At 43.1% G+C, this 27,046-nt stretch overlaps 1 protein-coding gene across 1 annotated transcript in view; it reads right to left on the bottom strand.

Annotated features, from left to right (window-relative positions):
- The window catches only part of LOC310992587 (protocadherin-1-like), a 29,560-nt gene extending 5,509 nt beyond the window's left edge, over window positions 1-24,051 (bottom strand). The window contains exons 1-2 of the mRNA XM_083980676.1: window positions 23,163-24,051; window positions 8,111-8,951 (exon numbers count right to left, since the gene is read on the bottom strand). Coding sequence (XP_083836802.1) covers window positions 8,111-8,923 — 813 coding nt within the window. The 5' untranslated portion in view covers window positions 8,924-8,951; window positions 23,163-24,051. The remainder of the gene's footprint in view (window positions 1-8,110; window positions 8,952-23,162) is intronic.
- Window positions 24,052-27,046: the final 2,995 nt, after the last annotated feature.

The following is a 27,046-nucleotide window of genomic DNA, read 5'->3' as shown; positions in this document are numbered from 1 at the left end:
GGCAGCAGCCCTCACCTGGGACGTTTACAGTAATGTAATTAGGGTTTTTAAATTTAAAGGCCATTTATCCCTTTAAAGTAGAACCGGACCGGAGCCAAGTCTGCACTCAGCAAAATAATCTCCTAAAATATAAGACCTAAAAATATATTGGTTTCTAAAGAATCAGACCAAAAAAAAAAAAAAAAAAGGAGAGAGATCTGCCAAAGGGGGGAGGTTCGATTATTTCAGCTTGTTTAAACAAACAATAAAACTTGTGTTGTTTTGGCCAAGGACACAGGAATGTTTTAAAGATTTACTCATTTCACTCACTGACATTTCAGGAAATACACTTACTGGCTTTTTTTTCTAAGAATTAGACAAGCAGATCGATACCACTCTTAAAAATGCAGGTATTCAGACTAGACACAAGTTGAAACTGTTTGATAAATAATATAAAATGTCTGATATCTTAAGGCTCACAGATTGATTATTGTGAATTTTATATGTTGGTGTTGTTTGGATACCAGGAGGATGTGATGCTTTCTGCCAGTTTTTTTAGCATTTTATTGAGCAAATGATTGAACAATAATCGTAAAAAAAAATTAAATGTTGATAATTAAAATTAGCTGCAGCCTGAGAAAACATCTGGATAGTGGAGCAGATTTAGAAAGAAACCAAAAAAAAAAAACATTAAGGCCTTGAGTTTTAATGTTTCACTTGGGTAAACATGACGCAGCTCCACGACGAGCTGAAACCAGACGAGGCTGAAAAAAACATGACAGAAAAAAGGATTTAAATGAACATTTTGAAGGAGGACATCAGGTTTTAAGAGGTTAACGCAGCAGCCGACAGAATCTCCAAGGGATTTTCCTTTTTTTTTTTTTTTTTTACACAGACTCCACTTCATTCTGCCACATAATAAATATCTGGTTTCCTGCCTGCTCAGGATCACAGACTGTGACAGACTTGTCACCGGCACCTGAGGGTGACCGTGGAAGTCGCTGATCCGAGTCACTGAGGTTAAGGTTAAAGAAAGCATTAAAGTGAAATTATAATTTCTCCTGCCCATTGATTTCCTTTCCTTCGGTGCGGCTTTAAGCAGCAGACATCACCAAACAGCGGTGAATTATTGACAGCTTCTGAGAATTGTGTATTGAACAGTTGAGCTGCTGGAGCACAGTGCCGCTGTGATGAAGCCAGGCTCTGCTGCTGCTGCTGCTGCTGGCTGCTCTCCAAGGCCGCTCTGTCCAGGCGCATAGCAAATATAAACACTGTTAACAGTTAACCAGCGAGACCAACTGGTTCCTTACAAGAGGAGACCAGATTCTCCTGCATGTTTTAGCTGCTTTACAACTGAATTCCTCGAATTTCTCCTCTCTCCAGTAACCGTTGTTCTGCAGTTTTCTCCCCCCTCTCCGAAACTATTGGCCTCATTTTATTCCTTCACCTCTTCCTCATGACTCGTTCTTTAAAGGAACATGCTGCATGTTTTAACCTATTGTCTTCTATTGTAACACTTTTGAGTGAAACCTTTTGCTTTTAAGATTTTCTATTGTTCAGTCACAGTGGGTTTTTAAAGCACATTGTGAAATATTTATATAAGTATATTATTTACATTATTAAAGCTTCATACAGTATAAAGGCAGAATTTTGTATTAAAGCTCCATACACTATAAAGGTAGATGTTTGTGTTAAAGCTCCATAGTATAAAGGTAGATGTTTGTGTTAAAGCTCCATACAGTATAAAGGTAGATGTTTGTGTTAAAGCTCCATACAGTATAAAGGTAGATGTTTGTATTAAAGCTCCATACAGTATAAAGGCAGATGTTTGTATTAAAGCTCCATACAGTATAAAGGTAGATGTTTGTATTAAAGCTCCATACAGTATAAAGGTAGATGTTTGTATTAAAGCTCCATACAGTATAAAGGTAGATGTTTGTGTTAAAGCTCCATACAGTATAAAGGTAGATGTTTGTGTTAAAGCTCCATACAGTATAAAGGTAGATGTCCATGTGTAGTGTGATTATAAAGCAGCTCTAGGTTCTATATTAATACTGTGAAAGTATCAAAGCCTCAGTCCACAGAGAAATGCACACAGCCTGTATTCAGAAACTGAGCCTTAAAACCAGCCGTCAGGACTTCCTGTCACTTTGTGATGTCACAACAAAGCCCCGCCCCCTCACCACCTGGACCCACCATCCAACATTAACTTGCAGGATTTGGTTTCTCTGAGTGTTTTATTCATTAAATCTGCTCTGTTTTTTATTGGATCACTTTAGAAAACAGTCAGCCAATCAGAAGAGGGGGTCAGAGCCCCCTCTCTCCTGATTGGCTGACACTGATCTGTTGTTTCCAGCTTTTAACAAAGATAAAAAAAACAACTGTAGGTTAATAAAATAATCTCTACTCAAGGTCCACTTACTTTGAATATGAATATTTAATTTCACAAAACAAAATCTTGTTGTAGAAACATCTCACAGCCTTCATCAGCAGATGGAAGCTGAGGACATTCATCCATTTGCAGAGGAGGACCTTGTCTAGTTTTAGTTTGTGAGTGGACCTTGAAAGCACCATGGAAAAAAACAACTGCAGCAGAGTAAAAAATATTGGACCTTTTAATAAACTCATCTCACAGAGACTCGGAGCAGAGATAATCCATCACAGTTAACTTCCTGTCTGGTTTATTGTTGACTTTATTACATTATAATTACATGGTAGTTCAGTGTGGACCCTTCAGATCACTCTGGGCCGCCTCCTTTTGAGCTGATTAATCGCCCGGTTGTCAGAGAAATATTCAGTGTTTTTATCATCGTTTTGGGAAATTAGTCATTAGAGATAATGACAGTCACATCTCTGTCAATTGTCATATATTCTTTGGTCTTTTAATGAGCTCTAGATTTGAGGAGATCCTTCGTCTCGGAGGGGACAATAACGCTGGAAAAGAACAATGTGACAGATTTTTCTTTTTCTTACAGTCGTCTAATTCATCAGTCAAAGAAATCTTATGATTATTAGTCAGTTAAAAGCCGTGAAGACATTTATTTCTCTCCATCAAACAGGCAATTTCACCACATCTGCAGAGATAGGGCGGCTTATTGGTTATTTCACAGTGTTTTTTTTCTTTTTCTGCTGGTTTGAAACGACTTCAGTGGACTAAGACTAATACATTCATCCATATCTGCTTTATTATCAATCAAATCTGATCAATCGGCAACAAGGAAATCCTGATGAAGCTCACTGATGAGTTTTTAAGTGTTTTTCCATGACACTTTATAGTAACTACACACTATGTATCATTAGTTAACCATTAATTCATCCTTTTATAGTAGGTCATTTATGAACACTATAATACTACAAGGTATGTGTCCTACTTAACTGGTTTGTCATTGATATAATACAAGTTTTATAAAGAATGAATCAGTCACTTATAAGTATAAAAATAGAGTCATTACACACATTGTACATGAGCTCTTTAATCTAGAGTTAAATATTAATAACTGTGTTTACAGACTAAATAGAATCAGTGTAGGAAGAATAATTAATAAATGATGAATTAAGGGTGTTTGACTAATGCTTAATAGTGTGTAGTTATTATAAAGTGTTTGCATTTTTTTTTTCCTCCAAAAGAGTGATTAATATAGAACCTAGAACTGCTTTATAATCACACTACACATGGATATCTACCTTTATACTGTATGGAGCTTTAACACAAACATCTACCTTTATACTGTATGGAGCTTTAACACAAACATCTACCTTTATACTGTATGGAGCTTTAACACAAACATCTACCTTTATACTGTATGGAGCTTTAACACAAACATCTACCTTTATACTGTATGGAGCTTTAACACAAACATCTACCTTTATACTGTTATTATACTGAGATGTAATCGAAACCTGTAAATATTTCAAAATAAAAGTATTTTAAGAATCTCTAGATTTTGTTTTCTGTGACTTGGAGGTAATAGAAACTTGTTTTTAAAATGTTGCATTGACAGAAAACAGTTTTATAAAGATGCAGAGTGAGTGTAAACGTGCGGATGAACACGTCTGTCTGTGCAGCCACTGGACTGTTTTAAACGGGTCGTGAGTCGTCGTCGTTGTCGTCTTCGACCCGTCGCTCCTCAAAAACGCACGTTAAGTGAAATGAATTGTGCCTGTGAAACGCGACGAGCCACATCCAGAGCAATAATACCCATAAGCCCCGTGGATAATCTCATGACTGACTCAGATTAAGTCATGCACGCCTCTCTCTCTTTCTCTCTCTGTGGAAGGCTGGCTGGCTGGCTGGTCGCTGCACCGTCGGCCCGGTGGCGGTGAGTGAGTTCGCTGTGACGCTGCAAAAGCAAACTGAACTTTCCCGCTCTGACGGCGACATCACGTACCACCGCCACCACCTCCCCCTCCTCCCTCCCCCCCGGTGCCGAGGGCTCAGAGGTGAAGTTGAATCAGTGGTTAATATGTGACTACACGCGGTGATCCCACGGCCCGCTCCACCTCGGCCTGCACCATCTGTCCGATCAGATAATTGAGCAGCAGCAGCAGCAGCATATTGTGTGCAGTCGTCGTGTTATCGCCGCCGCCGAGGCCGAAGGTTCCTGTGGTGCGTTCACTGGACGACAGGAAAGTCTGACATCAGCAGCTCTGGACAAATATGAGCGAGTGAAACTGAGCTGGATCCATGATGGGAACGTTAAACACCTGGTTTGGGCCCAACAGAGGATCTCAAACCAGATGTTAAACTGGTCGGTGTCAAACTGGACGCTGACTTTAAACTGGGTGAACACATAAACGCTGATTTTAAGATTTTATCGTTTGTTTATAAAGCTCCTAATGGGACAGTGTCACCTTCTATGTGTCCTCCACTTTAACTCCCTGTTTTAACCCAGGTGGAGCTGTTTTCTTGTTACTTACTCTTCTGTTTGTTTGACCTGGTTGTTTTTTAAATGGGCTCAATAAATCCATTTCAGGTTTGGTTGGATTTTTCTTCCTCAACAGTGTTTTTAAGTGGTAAAACATTTCAAACGATATCTCATAAAAGGGGTTAAAGTTTAGATGTTTAAACTTTAACCCTGTAAAACCCAAATATAGAAAAACGCAAAATAAAAATTTTTCAACCATTCAGATGTTGTTGTAGGAGGCCTTTGGAGCTGAAAATGGAGTGTTTTCAAAAATTGTATGTTTTAGTAAGGTTTTACGGAAATGTTGTAATATTGCAACGTTGGGCTTAATGGGGAGCAGAATCTCCTGTATTTCCACTCATTGTCTGAACAGCAATACAGAACTAAGGATTCATTTGCAGGGTTTTGCTTTTCCCAAGCCAGTATATAACATGAATAATAATCTCAGTCAAGTTGTTATGAAGAGTCATTTATTCCAACAAGAAGAACTTTGACATTTATTTATATTATTTACAGTGATAGTCCCAGAAGCAGTTCTTGTCCTCTGAAAAACAGAGGCAGACATCTAACCCAGTCTCACAGCATCACACTTGCTTTGGGTATTAGTATACCTTTTTGAATGCTGTACTGATTCGTATTTGTTGCCAGAGCTTCAACCATGTCTTCTGACACAAACTTTTGGAAGTAGTTGCAGTGGTGTGAGGAGGGAGTTGACATCATCAGTGAGAGCTGGACCAGAAAAATCAGTATTGGGACTGATAAAATCTATTTTTTTTGCCAGCGACATCTGTCATGGGGCATGATGTGTTTGTTTGATTGGGGCTCAATGTCCACATTGGCTGGGCAATCAGTAGGTTCTTGGTTTTCTTTGTCTACACAGGCATCGCTATCGGATTCTTCGTCACTTGCATCAGTGTCGTCGAAATCCATGTCCACATGTCCCATGTCCTCTCTCCGTTTTGGACGATGACAATTACATCCTGCACACTGTACCGATGATCTCTCCTTGCTGGTGGCATTCTGAAATGGAAAAAATAAAAATGAAACAAATGTATAGACAAATAGCACACAGCTTACTAGATTCTAGATGTCCAACAGGAAAGATGGGGTGATGGGGAGACTGATTTCATTATGAAGTGTTTACAAATTGCACTGAAGTAGCCTGTTCACACATTTCACTGGTCACACAATACTGACCTATTGACCTATTGGAGACTGTGATTATCATCCTAATAGGAAATGCATGTAGCCTCCAGCTTACAACCACACCTTACATCCATGCACATTAACACCTGTTCCAGGACAATGCAACAGATGCACCAGGAGCATCCCTGCATTGACTATGAATTGCTAGGAACATTTTCTTATCAATAGAGACTAAGACAAAGGGCAGACATGCACAAACTGAATTTCTTTGTAAGAAAGTCCTGCATTCTGTGATAAGGAGAAAATACTGAGTGTTGAAGGTGGTTAGAAATTAAGTAAATAAAAATGTCTAAATATGGCAATATATCTTTGCTCTTTAGTTTCTAATACAATACAAATGTGTAAACATGTAATCCAATATAAGGCTGAAGGCTTGAATGTGTAAATCATGTGTAATTTAAAGTTATATTGTGAAAATTTCAATTGAAGTTCCTCTCAAAAACAGGCTGTTTTGGCTACCACTCTGACCCAGCGTTGTAATATTGCAACAATTATAAAACAAGCTCTAAATAAAATGTAGGGCATATTTTCCACAAAAACTATATATGTTCTTGTTCTAGACATTGTAATAAACACAAAAAAAAATATTCAAAGCATTTTACTTACTTGAATTAGATGAATCCAGTCCAGTGAATCAAAGGGATGTTGCTCGATCAAAGAATTGGAGGTTGTGTGACTTCTTGACCTGATGGCGGGCCTTATATACAAATGTTGGATCTAATCGCAATGTGAGAACAAACTATAGGACCCAATGATCATGTTAATATGGTTGAACCAAAAAAAATAATAATAATTTGTCGTTTTTTGGGGATAACCAAAATTGTTGTAATTCTGCAACACTGGGTCTTACAGGGTTAAGCTCTGCTATTGGTTACTGCCTTTTGACGTCTGCAGTGACCAATGAGACCAAACCAGGAGGAAAAACAAAGATCAGATGGAATTTAAAATGTTTTTTAAGCATCAAAAAGCTTCAGTTTGTTTCCTGTTCCTTTATATTAAGGAATTAAAGCTGATTTTTTTTCTACTGTTGGTGAAAATATGAACTCAAAAGCTCCAACAGTCTTTTGTCCCTGAGGCCTTAAAAACTTCACACAGCAGTTTTCAATGAGACGTGATGATTTAAATAGTTCTTGTAAAAAGACGAATGTGACAGAAGAAGAGAAAACAAATCTGATGTTTAACAAGCAGCTTTTCACACACGACACGATGTTCAACTTTGAAACGTCGTCTCATAAACTCAACTGTTGTCAGCGTCTCTGTGTGTGTCTGTGTGTGTTCTTGTACTTACTACGTTGTGAGGGCCGGCAAGAGTTTTTAAAGGTATAATACGTAGGAATTCCCCCCATTTAGCGGTGCGGTTGCATATTGGAACGTGTTCTTGATGTTGCATTCACGTGAAATCGGGCAGACGTCAGACAGACAACAGATGCTGCATGTAACAGGATAAACAAGCGTCTATGTAAACAAGCGGTCCGCCAGGTACCGCCTGTTAAAACTGTCACCACTGTGTAGTGTGAGGAAGGACGGAGGCACTGGTGTTGCATTCAGGTGCAGTCAGGCAGACGGCCGTCGGCAAACCAACCGGATGTCATTTTACTCCACCAGAGAAAGACGGTAAAACGTGGGTCAGGTAAACAATACGACATCACCATGACAACATATTGTCACATTACCTGTATTGTTTTGCCTTTTGCTGGCGGACCACTTGTTTACATAGACGCTTGTTTATCCTGTTACATGCAGCATCTGTTGTCTGTCTGACCTCTGCCCGATTTCACGTGAATGCAACATCAAGAATACGTTCAGATATGCAACCGCACCGCTAGATGGGGAGAATTCCTACATATTATACCTTTAAGATTTAGGTTATCATTTGATTTAAGTTAGGTTAAGAGTAATGGTTAAGGTTTGGCATTTGTTTTGGATGGTTAATGGTTAGGGAATACATTATGTCAACGAGTGTCCTCATAAAGACAGCATTACAAGGGTGTGTGTGTCTGTGTGTGTGTTTGTGCGCTCACCTGCAGCACCGAGTGTCCCAGCGGACTGTTCTCCGGCAGCTCGGCCTCGTAGTGGCTCCTCTCGAACTTGGGCGGGTTGTCGTTCTGGTCGGTGACGGTGACGCGCAGCAGGGCGCTGCTCGCCCTCTGCGGGCTCCCGCCGTCCACCACGCGGATGTTCAGGTCGTACGAGTCCTTCTTCTCGCGGTCCAGGTTGCCCATGACGACCAGCTGCGGCAGCTTCTCGTCCGAGTCCACGGCCACCTGCAGGCTGAAGAGCTGGTCGGCGTCCGGCCCCGTCGTCAGCGAGTACTCGGCCACGCCGTTGGTGCCCGAGTCCCGGTCGGTGGCCATGGGGATGGAGAAGAGGGCGCCGACGTGCGTGTTCTCGGGGATGGAGAGCGTGAGGATGGGCGAGGAGAACTGCGGCGTGTTGTCGTTGATGTCCAGCACCTCGATGCGGCCCTCGATGAGCCGCGGCCCCGAGCCCTTCAGCATGTCGGTGATCGACACCTCGAACTCCAGGAAGCACTTGTCGCCCTCGAACAGGTTGCGGCAGTCGCGCAGCGTCTCGCGGTCGATGGGCACGTCGGTGGTGTAGATGTCGCCCGTCTTGCCGTCCACGCGCAGGTACGGCGAGCCCACCTCCAGCTTGTAGAGGTGGCCCGAGTCGGGGAGGCCCTGGTCCGCCGCCAGGCTGCCGATCAGCGTGCTGGGCGGCTGCTCCTCGGGGACGCGGTACAGGATGTCGGAGGGCGCCGCGTCACACGGGGCCAGCAGGACGGCGACGGCGGTTGCCAGGAACAACGGGAACGACCACCTCAGCGCCGCCATGTCTCCGCCCGACAGCAGCAGCACCGCTCTGGAAGAGACAAGAGGAAACGGAAACACGACGTTAGATCCAACAACCGCCTCCTGTGACCTTGAGTGTTTTTACCTTCGGTGTCAGATTTAAAGGGATAGTTCAACATTTTTGGCAAATTGGCCCATTGCCATAATCCCTGCACTGCAAAAACTCAATATCTGATCAAGAATATTTGTCTTATTTTTAGTTAATCTCATTATACTTATTTATAAATATACTACATAGTTATACATTAAAAAGTAGTTTGTTTTTAGACACTTTTGACTTATTTCAAGCAGATTTTCACTTGAAATAAGTAGAAAAATCTGACAGTGGGGCAAGTTTTTCTTTGTTATTACAAGCACAAAAAACTTGCTTTCACTGGCAGATTATTCTACTTATTTCAAGTGAAAATTAGTTTGATACAAGTGAAAATTATCTAAAAACAAGTCCATTTTTAGGTGATGAGTCTTATTTTAAGTGGAAAGAGTTTAGTTTTGACTAGAAATGAGACATTTTGACAAGAAATAAGACAAATATTCTTGGAAAGATATTGAGTTTTTGCAGTGATAGTCATAGCAGTAGGTTCATTACCTATAATTGTCAGTGCAAGCTACTTTTAGAACGGCGGAGCAGAGCCGTGAGCTGCTCAGAGCTACGCTACGGAGGCTCTTGGTTTCCCAGATGTTTCCAGATATTTCTCCCTGACTCTTCACCTGAACGTCTGGATTCTAACTAGTTCTTCCTCCTCCACCTCCGTCTCTCTGCTGCAGGTTGACGAGGTTAATCTGGAGAGCGCTTTCTTTTTCTGCTCACGTCCTTGATTTGTAGAGGAACACACACACACATGCTCACACAACCACACACACACACACATACACACATATACACACACACACAATGGGACCGGCATGCTGAGCAGGAAGCAAGAAGTCTTGTTGCTCGCCTCCTCCTCATCCTCCTCCGACTCCTGCAACACTGGCTTCACTGTGTGTGTGTCTGAGTGTGTGTGTTAATTCTCTCAGTCGAGCCTTGTTGCTCTTTCACTCAGTGACACACAGACTCACAAAGTCGAACATGAAGCGACGCTGATACGGTTATTTTCACACTGAGCTTGACCTTTGACACTTTGTCATGTGTCCTCAGGTTTCAATAAAGCTTTTCTCTCTTTGTCCACACACACACAAGCACACACAAACAAACACACACCTTCATCTCAAGGAAAGTCTGAAGTCTGATCGTCATAAATCATCACATTGTGTTTCGTTTTGCTTTTGATCCTTCACCAAGAGTTTTATTTTTTATTATTTACGTTAAAAACACAACGACAGAGTTCGTCAGTGTGTGTTGAAATAAATAAAGTTTAAAATTCAAATAGACAAGGTTGAATAACAAATGCATGAAACTGTAACGTCAGCTGCAACACACTTGGTAGTTTGAGTGTTTAGGTGACTTTATCGAGCTTTAATGCCGTTCACTTGTGGAATAAATTGTTTAAACTTAAATTTTTCTGTCATTTTCAAGGTTTTTGTGTCTAATCTTCAAATCAAAGTCAGAAAATCCATAAAATTATCTAATAACTATCTAAGTATGACTTTATTTACAGCTAGTCGTTAGCACTAACGGTTCTATCTGCCTCTTTTTCACAGTTTGTGTTAATTAATTTAAACTTTAAAATCATTAAAAAATGTTAAATTGTTTTTCTATGTGACAAACGTTGGACTTTGGTCTGTGTCGCCCTGTGTCTGTTTGACCAATGACATTCAAGGGAGAGGGAGAGGGGGCGGAGCTTAGGGTTAGGAGGTTTTATTTGTATGAGCCAATCAGGAAACGACGTCCGTTGCTTGTTAACAAACAGAAACTAAAGTTGTTGTTCTGATCTTTTATTTTACTTCCACTGAACTTTATCAAGTCGATTAGACAAATCTTATCATTATTGTATCATTATCACTGTGATATTGTGTATTTTCGTTTTGTTGTTGCTGTCGTGACGACCGATGGAGTTTAAACCTGAGACACCGAAGCTTTTATTGTGACGACGGCCTCGTAAATAAATAAAGGAACAACTGTAGTAAACAAGTACACACACACAGACACACACAGACACACATGAGGAGCAAATGTTTGACGTTGCTGTTGTGCAGTTGTTCTCTGCTCCCTGCTGTGACACACACACACACACACACACACTTAATTACCCTCTGCATGACTGTCAGTGTGTGTGTGTGTGTGTGTGTTTGCAAGTGTGAACGTGCATGTGAATACCTCTGTGTGTGTGTGTGTTTGTGTGTTTCTCTTCTCACATTTTTTCCTCCTGAGCTGCCAAATATCCCAAAACCACCGAACTCTGACCTCTGACCCCCCCGCGGCATTTCACACGTCACCGTGGAAACGGAGCCGAGACGACAACGACTACGACGCTGCTGTGCGCTGGCCGACGTCCAGTCTGCCCAACGCTCACGCCAAAAAAACACGACAGACACAACAGTGAGTCTGCAGAACCAGAACCAGGACCAGGACCGGACTGTTACTGTGTGTGTGTGTGTGAATAAATACACAACAGACACACAACAGCTTCATTTCCAGGTGTGTTTGTGTGACAACCAGAGACCAGTCTGTTTAACTGTGACCTCATATTTCTCATATTTTGCCGGCAGGTGAACATAAATCAGTTTCACCTCATGAGAGACAGAGAGAAGAGAAAAAAAAGAAGAAAAAGAAGAAGAAGAGTGTGAGGAACGTGAACTACACAAACCACCAGATCAGAAACGATCGATCATCAGCTGCTCTGGATTCAAGATATTTTAATCCTGGATAGGGCTGTTCAATTTTGCCCAAAAATAAAACCTTGATTTTCTTCCCTGAAAAATCGATTTCCGATTACGATTTTTTTGTTAAATGACAAACTATTTTGTGTGCTGTTTGTGTCTTTTTAAATGGACCTAATGGACCGTGAGAGCTGTAACTGTGTAGTGGAAAAGGGCCTTTGGTCTTTTTGGCAACGACATCCTCACTGGTCTTAGCAAAATGCCGACATGCTTGTTTCCAGTGTGAGGGGAGAGCAGTGGGAGAGCGTGATGGGAGGAAGGAGGCGGCAGTCATTACGGTAATTCAGCACAGCCCAGATTCATGAACGGGGGCTTACCGTAATAATTACCCTAGTTAGAATAAAAAATCGATTTTTACGATTCCAAATTATTGCGATTACGATTTTAAATCGATTAATCAAACAGCCCTAATCCTGGATTTCAACAGGAGATTTAGAAGTTTCACTTTTAGTTTAAGAAGCTTTAAAGTTGATAAAATCATCTCGTTTCATCTCTGTCCGGCTCTCGCTGATATAAATATATCCATAGATTTATGGATAAAATATCTGAAGTTTATCCAGAATGAAAACATTAAAAGGTCACATCACATCATATTCGTTCATATCTGGTCTCTTTTTAAAAATAAAGTTGTGTGAGTTTGAACCGGTTTGTGACGACGACGTCATCATGAACCAGAGTTTTGTCGAACTAAGTCACAGAGCATTTGTATTAAAAGTTAATTGATAGGTTATCAATAGATTATAAACTGCTGATTAATCTGAGCTTCAGTTGTGATGTCACAATGTTACAGAAATTTAAACTTGTTTTTTTTCTATAAAAAACAAAACAAAAGCTACATTTAAATGAATTGAATTAATTGATTAATCACCTCATTTGTTTCTCAGTTAGCAATTTGTCAATAAAATGTCAAAGAATATTGATTATAATATGATTAATGGTGTTTAAATGAAACTGATTGTTTCTTTTTCAACCAAACTCAAATGTTTTATCATATTAAACAAAGAAAGAAACGTCTTTTTGTGACATAAACAATCAATCGACCACGAAAAAAACAGCTGCCGATTCATTTTCTACCGATCAAATTGATCATGTGATCGCTGCAGCTCCACATTCATTCTCAATAAACAGGAAGGAAATCAGATGAGAGTAAAGTGTCAGAAGTCTGATGAAACCTCGACCTCGTCGGATCAAAGGAGACAAAGTTTGATGTGAAGTTTCACGACGTGATTTTTTTTTTTCTTTTTTGATTCTCGACTCAAAAACTTGTTTTTGTTGTCAAAGATCAAAGAAGCTGTAAAATCCACTCAGAGCGGCGGGAAATGAAAAGTGAGACACGCACAGATTCAATCTGACTGAGTGTGTGTGTGTCAGTGTGTGTCAGTGTGTGTGTGTTGTACAGTCTCGGGGTCGTGAGAGTTTCTGCTTCTAAATAAATCTCGGGGTCAAAGGTCAAGAGAGCCCCGAGTGAAAAAAATGTAAAGTGCAGTGAATTCCTGTTTGTTGATGTTCTGCACATGAACATATGTTCATACGTTTGTTCACATGTACTGTATCCTGTAGTGTGTGTGTGTATGTTGTGCAGCAGAGTGTGTGTGAGTTGCCTCCTCAGGGAGAGCCAGAGTTCGTCCAGCTCATTCTCTTTCCCACAGTCTCAAACTTTCTCACCAACCGGCCCATGAGTGTGTGTGTGTGTAAGTGTTGTGTTATGTTTGTCTATAAAGAAGCTGCATGAAACAGTTGTTTAAAGGGATAGTTCATATCCATATATATGCCATAATCCCTATCGTCATAGCAGTAGGTTCGTTATCTTTAATTGTCGGTGCAAGCTATTTTTAGAACGGCGGAGCAGAGCCGTGAGCTGCTCAGAGCTACGCTACGGAGGCTCATTATGGGATTTCTTGGTTTCCCTCATCAAACTCATCAAATACACAATCCAACAACTCCACAACGCTCTGGTGGACAAGTTGTGACCTGCACATTCACCACGCTATGAGATAATAACTGAACGTTACCAGACAGAGTTGTTTTAGAGGGAAATACAGAGACTGCTTGATGAAAAACTGCCCCTGAAGGCAACGTGCATCAGCGGTTTTGCATGTATTTCCCTCTAAAACAACTCTGTCTGGTAACGTTGTGTTATTATCTCATAGCGTGGTGAATGTGCAGGTCACAACTTGTCCACCAGAGCGTTGTGGAGTTGTTGGATTGTGTATTTGATGAGTTTGATGAGGGAAACCAAGAAATCCCATAATGAGCCTCCGTAGCGTAGCTCTGAGCAGCTCACGGCTCTGCTCCGCCGTTCCAAAAACAGCTTGCACCGACAATTAAAGGTAACAAACCTACTGCTATGACTATAGGGATTATGGCAATGGGCCAATTTGCCAAAAAATGTTGAACTATCCCTTTAAGAGCCGAGCAATAAATGTTGCTGGTCAGTTTGACTCCGGCTCACAGTTGTTGTTGTGTGTCTGTGTGAGACAAGACAAGAGACTCACAATAGCGGAGACACCGGGTGAGGGAGGGGGGGCGTGTCCAGACAACAGCCATGTCTGTACATTACAAAGCAGCTGAATGGTCCCGTTACCACCCACCGTGTGTGTGTGTGTGTGTGTGTGTGTGTGTGTGTGTGTGTGTGTGTGTGTGTGTCTCCATGTTAATGTCCCACCTGCATCACAGCAGCTTAACGACTGTACTTTACATCACATTAAATTACATTACAATACATTAAGACCCGAGCAGCTCCACAGCTACAGCCGCCCCCCACTTTGCATAAACCACACACACACACACAACAACTGAGTCTAATGTGTTTTGCACAACAACGACAACACAACTCATGTTTAATATAAATAACTGATGGAAAAATAGTGAAAATAGAGGAAAAATGAACTAAATCAAGTCAGAAAATTTTTAAATAAATCAACAAATTCACTCAATAATGTGACTGAATCATTTAACCATCCCACCGTGATGCGTTCAAGTGTCGCTCTGTTTGACAAATGCAACAAAACTTTGGTTCGACTTCATGTAAAACTAATAAAAACCACCAAACACCAGTTAATGTTGAACTATAAATACTTAAAAAGAGACTTTAAAGATCAGTCGACTATTGAAAACGATCACTTTGCTTCTGTCTTTATCGTCTCATCTCTCTGGGAGACGACGAGGTGCAGACGGACGAGCATGAGGCAGAAATCAAAGATCAATACAGAGATGATAGATAGCGATCGGCGAGAATTGGCTACACACACACACACACACAGACACACACACACACACACACACACACACACACACTGATTCTGACGTGTTGAGTTCAGCGTTAACAGACAGAAACGAGCTGATCAGGGATCAATATTGATGTTATTTCTGGTTAATTGAGTTGATAAAGACCAGAGCAGATTGATGCCAACGATTGATTATTGATTATAAACTCTCATCCTATCAGGAAACGTGGAGGATTTATCGCCATCAAATCAAAACAAACAAAAAAAACCACAATATTTCCCACTGACCTTTGACCTCTGAGCCTCGGGGGTTTTAACTCTCTACAGATCCAGGAGCTGCGCTGCTGTTGAACTTCTCCACACTGTTTGACCTGCTGCTGTTTGACCACAGGGCAAAACTCAACCATAAACGTAAGCCCCGCCCCCTCTCTCTTTTCATTGGTCGGTCCACATTGGCCCCGCCCCCTCCACCTCCTCCTCCTTCTCCTCCTCTCCCTTGAACTACAACATGAAATCCCTCCTGCAGTCAAACCTCGTCCAACACTAAATCAAATTTTAAACTTGATCTCTCTTTCGGTTGCGTTTCACATGCGTTGCCGTGGCGCTGGAGTCCACGAGTCCAGTCCACACCCCCCCCCCCCCCCCCCCCCCCCCCCTACTCATGTTAAAGTGGCTCAGGCTACTTCCTGGTGTGTCTGCTGTCTGCAAGGAAACACTCTCTCAGTCTCACAGCTGCTGGAGATGATTTAATAAATGAAACATAAAGTGGATTCAAACTGACTCTTTAAAGGAATAGTTCACCTAAAAAAGTGCATCTGGAGACCCGGGAGGCCGGTTCGTACTCCAACGGAAACTTTATATGAGAGTAATAATAGCGCCCGACACAAAAACATCCATAAAACGACACAAAAACCATTTAATATTCCTCCACACTGCTCGTCCACTGCAATCCAAGTGTCCTGAAGGGAGATAGTCCAGAGTTTACTGGAAACTACGCCATTGAGGACATTTTTACAGCCTAAACAGTCCTGGATTGCGCTCTGACGTTCATGCACGTGAATTGGATTGCAGTGGACGAGCAGTGTGGAGGAATATTAAATGGTTTTTGTGTAGTTTTATAGACGTTTTTGTGTCGGGCCCTATTACTCTCATATAAAGTTTTGGTTGGACTAGGAACCGGCCTCCCGGGTCTCCAGATGCACTTTGAGGAATAAAAAACTACTCCGGAGTATTCATCAGCATGAGAGGGAGTCAACAATGACTGAATGAATTTCATTTTTTGGTAAACTATTCCTTTAACGCTTTAATCCCCAGACCTGACGCCACAAGGTCTGTTTACTGTCGCTATGGAAACACTAACAGCTGATTAATTAAATGACATGTTGGACAAGCCCCGCCTCCCTCGTCTGAACTCAAGCTGATTGGTTCACAAGGAAAACTTTCAATTAATTAAAAATATATGTTTTTTAAAGGGTGAGAAAGTTTGTGTGTGTGTGTGTGTGTGTGTGTGTGTGTGCGTGACAGAAACTAGAACGATGTCAGCGTCACGTCATGTGATCATGACACAGGTGTTCAAGTATGACAACGATTCAGCAACACAAAGGAGTGACTGGACCAGTTCACAGACTGGGAACCAGTCAGGTGAGTCTCAGTCGTCTCACCCTGCAGCTGTGTGTATGTGTATGTGTGTGTGTCTGTTGGTGTGTGTGTGTGTTTTCATACCAAGACCTGTGCTGAATAATAACACACACACACAGAGACACACACACGCAGAGAGAATCAAAAGATGCTTTGATGTTTTCAGATCTCAGATGGATGTTCATGGCTGAGGTGAAGCTCTCTGGACAGTCCAGAGTGTGTGTGTGTGTGTGTGTGTTTGTGTGTCTGTGTGGGTGTGTGGTCCTGCAGCACAAAGGGGATTACTCTATTCACTACTATTGTTTGAGCCAGATTAGCACACACACACACACACACACACACACACACACAGACACACACACACACACAGCCTCCTTCTTCAGAAGCAGCAGACCGACAGAAGTCGACTCGTCCGACTCAGACGTGACTCAGTGAACGTGTCGTCCAGTTGAAGCTCCGCCCACTTCCACCTGCCGGCCACGTGCACACTTTTTTTTCACACGTGCACTAACGCTGCAACACACACACACACACACACACACACACACACACACACGCTTCTGTTCGATTTCTGGTTCGAAACACAAGACGAGTCGACTCTCGGACAGAAACAAAGACCTGGACCGAGACCGGAACAGTTCTGGTTCGATATGTCGCCCTGTGATTGACAGCTGAGCCCCGCCCCCCAGCCTATGTCAGAGGGGATTGGCTCCGCCCCCAACGACCATATATGGACAAGAAGTATAGACAATAACTGCTCTAGGCCTTTCAGATTGTACTCTATGATTATAAGTTTATCTTTGTCTTCTTTGTCTCGGGAAACTAAACATAAATTGACGAAGAGTTGTTGATTAAAATTCAGAGTTTATCCAAGTTCCCATAATGTTTCCTACATCTCACCTTCAGAAGAGGAAGAGTCAGTTTAACATTTAACATTAAACAAAAGAAGCAAAAGTTTAACTGAACTTTTCGCTACAAGAGTTTATTTAACTTTACATTCAAATCTACAAAACCGTGATCAGAACTGCAACGACTGATCGATTTATACGAGGTGATTGATTGTTTGTTTGGGGCGCCATCTTGAGCTAAACAGGGATTTTTCACTATTTTCTCACATTTTACAAAACAAAACGATTCATAAACTGAAAAAACTGAATGATGTCATCGTGTTGTGTTCAATTGTTCGACGTTTCCTCGAGCTTTTTGGACGTTTTGCGTCAAACTTGGGTTTTTTTTTGGTTTTTTTGTATCCTGTTTAATGTGAAGCAACTCATTGAACATGTGACAAAGACTTGGGGACAATAAAGTTTATTCTACTTCTTCACCTGACTCTGGTTTACACAGTTTAAACAGCTGTGATGCGTTCACTGTCCGATTTCTACCTCGTCATCGTCATTGTCGTCACTGACTGAACCTGTGGTTAATAGAAACCTACAAACACACCTGAACCTGTGTGTGTGTCACCGTCTCTGAATGCGGCCGCCGTCCGTCCACACCCTCAGCACACACTCTGATAACACACACACACACACACACACACACACCCACACACACACACACACGGTCAGACGCGACACAGGAAACTTTAGCGTTTCACCACCGTCCTCCTTCCTGTTGTTTCAAGTCTTGCTCAGAGGCAACGTGGCAGGAAATCTGACTGACTGTTGTTGTGTGTTCGGGGGGATCAAACGTGTGACCTTCTACTGACAGGATGTGCTGTCTAACCTCTGATACACACACACACACACACACACACACACACACACACACTGATCCTCTGGCAGCAGCAGCAGCAGCAGCAGCAGCAGAGAAAAGGGGGGAGGATTATGGGAGTGGATGGCAGATGAACAGCCGGGCCGCTACGAGGTAAAGATCAGGACGACGCTTAAATCCACAGCAACATATTTATTCCACATGTCATGACTACGGATACGGCTACGGCAACAGCACGGGGACAAACTGGACAAACAGACCGAGAAGACTGCCAAAAAGACGAAACCGACACAGATTTTTATTCTAATTATAATAAAATAATGAATCTCACGCCTCATCAGTCTCTCATCAGATGATCAGCTTTGACGATTTAATCAAAACAAGAAACAGATCTGGTGTGGAAACTACGGCGACGGGACTCGACGGTGTGAAATGACACCTGGTGCTCAGAGTGAGGCTGCAGGTTTCAAATAATCAAAACCATTTTAACCCCCCCACCCTCACTTCCTCCATCCTCCCTCCTACTTTCTACTGACACCACCGGTAAAAAATCAATAGAGCAATAAAGCGTCGGCTCAATAAAAGTGCTTTTAGTCCCATTTACAGCAGGAAACGACGACAGGAGAAACAACCGCACAGATTTTACATGATGACCCTGGAAACCATGACGGGAGTCACGTTTAATTGCTGTCACGGGCGGTGAGTGGGCGCTTCTTTTCCACACACTGCAAAAACTACAAATCTAAACCAAGAATATTTGTCTTATTTCTAGTCAAAACAAATCTAATTCTACTTAAAATAAGACTCACATAAAAAAGTAGCTTGTTTTTAGACACTTTTTCCTTCTTTCAAGCATATTTTCACTTGAAATAAGTAGAAAAATCTAATAGTGGAGCACGTTTTTCTTTCTTATTACAATACAAGCACAAAAAACAAGTGAAAATGATGTAAAAACAAGTTAATCTTTAGGTGATGAGTCTTATTCTAAGTGGAAAGAGATTAGTTTTGACTAGAAATGAGACATTTTGACATAAAAAGGAGACATTTTATTGGAAAGATTTTGAGTTTTTGCAGTGCAACTAGATCGACTAATGGTGGGCTTTCTTTTTTTGCATTGAAGACAGGAGGAGGAGGAGGCTCAGCTGACCTCTGATGCTCTGGAAAAATTGGGGGAAAAAAACCCGAATGTGGAGAGCAGCAGCAGAAGAAAAGAGAGAGCGAGCAGAAGGGAAACGAAATGGAGCCGTCACCTCGACCCTGCTCGTCCTTAATGGACTGAAATGGAAGTAGAAGATGAATAGTCTCATATGAAACGTTCACAAATACAGTCTGAATGGGAGCAGAGATAATGTTTTCTTTACAGTTTCTGTCTGTTTCATCTTTATTATTTTCACGTTTCCTCTTCAACTCGTCTGTAAAACTCAATACGGCCGATTAGAGTTCGATTATAGACGACAATGTCTCTCTTTTTACGACCTGAGTCAGCGTTTGTGTTTGAGATGCCACAGATGATTCACATTTCTCTCTCGTGACTCAACGGATATGGAAAAGAACGAAACAATGGGTGGTTGAATTCCTTCGATTGATCAGTCGACCGATCGGCAGACGAGCCTTTGTCCTTTTCTGTTTTCTTTTTCCTCACAATTGAGCTGCACCTCTCTCTCTCTCTATGTGTGTGTGTGTGTGTGTGTGTGTCGGTTTCTTGTCACACCTGAAAAACTAAAAAGCTGCCGTGAAAACTCTGAAATGGGAGCGTGGACTCTCTCTTTTTTCTGCAAAGCTGAGAGGTGAATGTGTGTTTGTATGTGTGTGTGTAGAGTGTGTAATGTAGTGTGTAGTGTGTGTGTGTGTGTGTGTAGAGTGTGTAGAGTGTGTGCGCTTCCATTTCACACACCAAACCCATTTCCACTCTCCCAGCTCCCATTTTAATGACGGGCATTAACAACACTGCTCGCTCAGATCTCCAATTTCTACGCAAAAATGTGGCAGAACGGCCTCCTCCTCCCTCCTCTTCCTCCTCCTCCTCTTTATCCCTCCTTCTCCTTCTCCTCCTTCTCTCTCTCTCTCCCTCCCTCCGTCCTCCTTCCTCTCCCTGCTGACTAATCCTCCACCTCCCTCCCGCCCCCTCAACCTGCTTCCTGCGGAGCCGCGGATGACTGTGACATTTCTTGTTGTTTCATCTGGTCAGAATTGGACGGATGAGCCTCTGAATGAGAAGGAGAGAGAGAGAGAGAGGGAGGGAGGGAATCCCAGAGCTGCATGGGGATCGACCCTCAGACCTCCTCGGCCCCCCCGATGACACCGCGCCGGTGGAGGAGGATCTACTGGACACAAGCGATCCTTGCTTGGGCGACTTTGAACTGTTTTTCCCCTCTCTTAGTTATTTTTTTTTTTCCTTTTTTTAATTTAGGTCCAAGTCATTAAAGCCTCCGAGGCTCCGGCCTGGTGGTTTCTGGTCAAACTGGAGAAGAAGGAGGAGAAGAAGGAGGAGGAGGAGGAAGAGGAGGAATCTCCACCTCAACCCCTTGGTGCTGCAGAATAAAGCTGAAGATGTTTACAGGTCTGAGATCAGGAGGGACGGGGTTCTTCCTCCTCCTCCTCCTTCTTCATCTCCAGTTTGACCAGAAACCACCGTCAGACCTCAGAGGCTTTAACGACTCTCTCTCAATTCAATTCAAATGGCTTTATTGGCATGACACACATTGCACATATTGCCAAAGCAAGCGTTTGGAATTAAAAAATAATAATCATAGTCTACTCAGTCTATGGCAGGCAGAGACAAAGACTGCTGCTAATTTATTATTCTTTGATTCTTCCTCCAGCAGGATGGGCAGTTTTTCCTCATCTGATCATTTTATAAAAACCTCTCTCTCTCTCTCTCTCTCTCTCTCTCTGTGTGTGTGTGCTCGTACTAAACCGTTTTCTGGCGATAAACCTTCAAACCACGACTGTGTGTGTGTGTGTGTGTTTCCTCACGTACGCTCATGGTTTCACCAAGAAAACACACACAGACACACACACCAACGATGCAGCAGCAGCAGCAGGTGGTCGTGGTGGTAGTTGTGGTGGTAAAAGCTCCAGGAAATAGACGGGACCCGCTGCGCAGAGACTCCGCGGAGGCCGAAGAGGAGGAGAAGGAGGAGGAGGAAACACTGTGGTGGTGGTCGTCTGAACGAGAGCGGGGTGACATGGGGTTAGGGGAGAGTAGAGTAGAGGTAGAGGTAGAGGGAGGGGAAGGGGGGGTGTGGTGTGGTGTGGTGGGGGGGTCGGGGGTCAGAGGTCAACAGCAGGAACAGGAACAGTTTCCCTTCAGCGTGCAGCGTTTACTACCAGAGGAGGACGAGGACGCAGCTTGCATGTAAATACCAGACTCTCCCTCCCTCGTTCTCTCTCTAGTGTAGAGCAGGTCGGACGCCCACCCTCCCTCCCTTCCTCCCCCTCTCCCTCCTTCCACCACAGCAGCAGCAGGAGGAGGAGGAGGAGGAGGAATGAGCCGGAGACCGGAGGGACCGGACGGACCAGATTCCCCGGTGGTGACACATGCAGCAGCAGCAGCAGCAGCAGCAGCAGCGGTGGTGGTGGTGGTGGTGGTGGTGGTGGGTATCCATCACCAGCTGCTTTTAACAGTTTACACTGAAACTCACATAATCGCTCCTCGAGGGGAGAGGGGGGGGGGGGGAGAAAGAGAGAGAAAGAGAGAGAAAGAGGGAGGGAGGGAGGGGTTGATGAACATGCAGGGATGGGGTGTTAAATGTGATGCTACAGGTTCCCACGAGGCCTCAGGTGCAGAGTGGAGCTTCATCATACAGACACAGATATGGAGACTGATACTCCTCCTCCTCCTCCTCCTTTGGTTTATGAGGAATGGGCAGTTGTGTTGTTATTTGCCCCCCAGGAGTCCCCCGAGGGGTAGATTATACCTCCAGCTCCACTATTACCACTGTTACAGTGTTGAAGACAAAACCTCTGATTATAATGATGACGAGGAGCTCCTTTTTAAACTGCCATTTTTATTATTTTTATGATCTTCTCCTGGCTTAGACTCCCTGCAGAGTCCCTGCAGAACTCTTAGAGCCGTAATGAAACCCCGCTGTGATGATGCTCCTATGCGCACTATAGGGAACCGTGCACGGATCCTGCTGCTGCTGCTGCTGTAGCTACTCCCTCCGTCTCTCTCCCTCTCTCTCTCCCATTATACTGGATTACTGTAGTGATTTCTTTCTCTTGGCTGTTGCAGGGAGGTTAGAGAGCCCGGACTGACCCACAGGAAGCTGTATTTTATTACTGACAGGCGTGGAGGTATAATGTTTGAGACGGAGGAGAAGGAGAAGGAGGAGGAGGAGTGGGGAGGGAGGAGGGGGGGAGTCGATACGGATCGATGGCTCTGTAGTGTAATATAGGTAAAATACCCATCAGTGGAGATTAGTCGCTGGATATGAACATCCAATCGCTCTAAATTGGTTTATTTTGCCAACAAGTGTTTAAAAAAAAGAGAGAGAAAAAGAAAAAAAAAGAAAAAAGAAAAAGCAGCTGCTCGATCTGCGCCTTCAGAGACTCATCCTCCATCGAGTCTGTGTGCTTTTTTAATTAAGGCACAAGTGCTCATCCAGGCGAAAATTGTGAATAAAGTGAATATACTCAGTGTGTTCTCGTGCGTAAAGCGTCTCCTACACAGAGCAGCGCGTTGACAGGAGGATTCACATACAACATATTTGTATTTATATGTATATGATGAGGCGTTTTAACACTAATGTTATGTAAAAAAAAAAGATGAAGGAATGAGATGCTGCGTGAAGCGGCTCAGTGTGGAGACAAGTTCCTACCTGGACCGGGTGAGAGCCGCGCGGTTCCCCAGCTTTGAGCGCTCCAGCCCGGCTACAGGCTCCGCTCCTCCTCGGTGCCCAGACGGAGCTGCTCCAGACCTCCGAGGGGAGGGGAGGGTTGGGGGATAAAAAATTTGAAGAAGATGAAGAAGAAAAAAAAATTAACAATCCACAACGGCGCGGGTGAAAAAAAAAAAAAAAAGACCTGAAAACAAACGAAACAATCCAGTCGAGCAGGTGCAGGGTGGTGGTAGTGGAGGTAGTAGTGGTAGTTGTGTGTGGTGGTGGTGGTGGTGGTGGGGGTAATTATTCCTCTCACAATTTTTCTGTCCACTTTGACTGTCGTGACCAGCGCTGCGCGTCCTTTTCCTCTCTCCGGGGTAACGGCTGGAGCTCGAGCCCGTGTGTGTGGTAGTGGTAGTGGTGGTGGTGGTGGTGGGGAGAGGAGGAGGAGGAGGAGACCTGTCTGGACAGGGGGTCACTCACTCACTCACTCACTCACTCACTGCTACTCCGTGAAGGTGCGAAAACGTTTCCACCGGCGAGACGAGCAGCAGTTCGCACCGAGCATCCCTCCGCTGATGGCACGTTGGTTGGTTGGTTGGTTTGTTGGTTTGTTGGGGTGGAGATGGAGATGGAGGAGCAGGACGGAGGAGGAGGAGAAAATTAAAAAAAAAAGAAAGAAAAAATAAATAACTAAGAGAGAGAAGAGGGGTGGGGAAAAAAACGGATAAAAGTCGCCCAAGCAAAGAATCACTTATGTCCGGTAGGTGCAGTGCAGTGCAGCAGCGGTCGTCCGGTTAGTTTCCACCCCGACGCGCGGTCTCCGCTCAGCCGCCACAAACTCTGTCTCTGTCCGTCTCCCGGTCCAAGCGCGGCTGCACTGTGACTGTGTGTGATGAGAAAGTGGAGTGAATCCAAACGACTGCGCTCGCTCTACCCGCTCTCTCTCTCTCTCTCTCTCTCGGTCTCTACCAAGCCCTCTCTCTCTCTCTCCCCCCTCCCCTCCTCCTCCTCCCCCCTCCCTCATATAGCTACACTATACCGGGGAGGCGGAGCGAGCATCTACCCCAACAACTAACTCACTCAGTGGATTTCCCAACATTTTCTCTCATTTTTTTCCCCTCTTCTCCCTTCTTTACAAAGCTGTGTGAACAACCTATATGTATGTGTATGTTTATGTGTGTTTTAGGATTTTCTTTATCATCATCATAATTATTATTATTATTATTATCATTATTAGTGTTGTATCGGTTAAAGCGTGAGTGCGCACTCGGAGCCACAGGTCCGATCGAGTCTCTCCATCATCAACTAGAGATTAAACATGAAAAGGAGAGAAAACTGTGGTCAAAGCCATGACACACGCACACGCACATGCACGTGCACGCGCCTATGCACGCACTCTTTGATAGGATGTTTATCTGCCACACTCTCCGATTCAAACAGTCCAAACCTCGGCTCTCTCTCCACTTCCTCTCCTATATACAGTAAATAAATGCTTCGATGCCTCTTTCTATTTTTTTCCCCTGTCATCCCTCTCTCTCTCTCTCTCTCTGTCCCTCCCTCTCCCTCTCTCTTTAATTGCCTCCCTATGTCTCTCTGCCTCTCTCTCTCTCCAGCTCCGTCCTGCCACAGGAGGCTCGAGCTGCCGTCTCTCGCGCTCTGAGCGCCACCTACAGGCGACAATCGGCAAGTGGTGCACGAGAGGCGCAGCTCGAGCTCAGCCCGGGCTTTTCCTGCCTATGTGTGTGTGTTTGTGTGTGTGTTTGTGTATGTGTGTGTGTGTGTGTGTGTGTGTGTGTGTGTGTGTGTGTGTGTGTGTGTGTGTGTGTGTGGATGGATAGAGCCGGAGAGAGACAGAGGCAGGGGGAAATAAAACAAAATGGAGTCTAGAGTTGAAAAATATACTGATATTTACTCGACATTATGGGCTGTTATTACAGCTGCGCCTATTATATGAACAAAAAGCAGCATGGGGTGGATGCAGGCTGTTATCCAAAGCAGCTTACTGTACTCTGATATTACACACAACACATATGGATTATGTTTTTTGCATATGGCTGCCTCCGTCTCAGTGCATCTGCTTAGTGGGCTAATCCAAATGCATCATTCAAAGAGAATTAAAAAGGCAAAAAATTCATTTCACCTTTTTGCTTTTATTCAGATACACATTACTGTGTTGCACTGTAAAAAAAAAAAAAAAAAAAAAAAAAAAAAGAGAGACGAGAGAAGAAGAAGCAGCAGTGGGAAACACATTGTAGAGGGAGTTTTCAAAACTGATGAGTGGGTAAACAGAGAGGAAGAAACAAGGCAAATAAAATTAGATTTTAAAAACAAGCTCTGGTTGAAAGAATATGAGCCTTTAAGAGGGGAAATGACTTTGTGAGGAGATTATTTTGCAGTGTGAACCGACATAAAGGCCTGTAGCTGTCACATTATAATCTCAGCTGTTTATAGAAGCCTGCAGCCACTCCATGCGTTAAGCAGTGTCACATGTGACTGATTGTTTTAATAAGAAATAACATTTTCCTCTCTGAAGTTGCACAGATAATGTGATGTCGGCCTATTACAGCGGATCCAGTGGTGGGAGACGTTAATGAACTTCAGTACAAGTGCAGAAATACTCCATTAGAGGTATGAACATAAAAAAAACATGCACAAAGTAGCACATGTAAATGTATTTCAAGTGCAAAATGATCCATTTTAGTTACTGGATGGCAAGTTGTCATTGACGTGTGCATGTAGAAGCATAACTTCCCATAAAGGCTGATTTTAATTGCTTTTTTTAGGCTGCTGTGTGGCTTAATTGGTAAAATACATCATTAATATATTGGTAGAAGTTCCTTGTATTGATGTAGTGAAAATATAAAGAAGCAGGAAATAGAAATACTTCATACAGCTTATTATGAACCATAGTCAGGTTTTGCTGCGACGTCATATAATGATATAGCCTTAGCACCGTTAAGATGATTGATGCTATGATGATGTCACAACCAAGTTAAGTGCGTTTTGGGTAACAAGTCAGGAAAGCAAGATGGACGCCTGCAGGAGAGAGAGCTTCTGTTATTGTTGTTGTGTTGTTAGCTAATAACGACCTACAACACTACGCTCTAGTTTGCGCGTGAAAACAATAACATATTTACAAGTGAAAGGTGGACAATAGCTACTGTAAGTAGCCTACGTCTGATTTAAAACACACAATGTATGTGTGTCTGTAGGCTAAATATATTTTCTTATTCTTATTATTCATGAAGTAGCCTACTCTGTTACAAATAGTAGCCTACTGCTTTTGTTTTTGCTGCCCTTTGCTACTTGTTATTGTCTGTGCTATTCATTTCTTTGCTGTTGTGTGTTACTTCAACCTTATAAATTTCCCCACTGTGGGACGGATAGAGTATTATCTTATCTTATCCTATTTTATCTTACTAAACAATATAATGTAGCTACAATTTGTTGAAGTTCGGAGCGGCCATCTTGGATTGTGAGCTCAGGAAGTCAGAATTTCTGATGATGGAGGCGACTGGGACAAAGTCAACGTCAGGAGGAAGTTGCGGTAGATGGATGGACAGTGAAAGAAGTGGTAGTAAAGAAGTGGTCGTCCGCCTAGTTAATGTTGTTTCCTTCATGCGTAACCGTTCCACAGCTTTGACCATATTATTGGGTTACAGAAACCATGACAACAGTGTCTAATTTACTAGAGTCCAGTCTTTTCTTCAGTCTAATCACGCCATGGCCGTAATGTAGCCTACTGTAGCAATACTTCTGTACAACAACCTACTGCTTCAGAGCAACGTTATCTAACCTTTGGCTAACCGTAGCTAACCGTAGCTACCTTTAATGTGTCTTGGAGGATGCGGTCGTCAAAGGTGTGGCCCTTTGTAGCT

This window comes from Trachurus trachurus, assembly GCF_905171665.1.
Source record: "Trachurus trachurus genome assembly, chromosome: 10".
Lineage (NCBI taxonomy): Eukaryota > Metazoa > Chordata > Actinopteri > Carangiformes > Carangidae > Trachurus > Trachurus trachurus.
The sequence above is the reverse complement of the archived record's forward strand: the minus strand, read 5'-3'. Positions and strand labels throughout refer to the sequence as shown.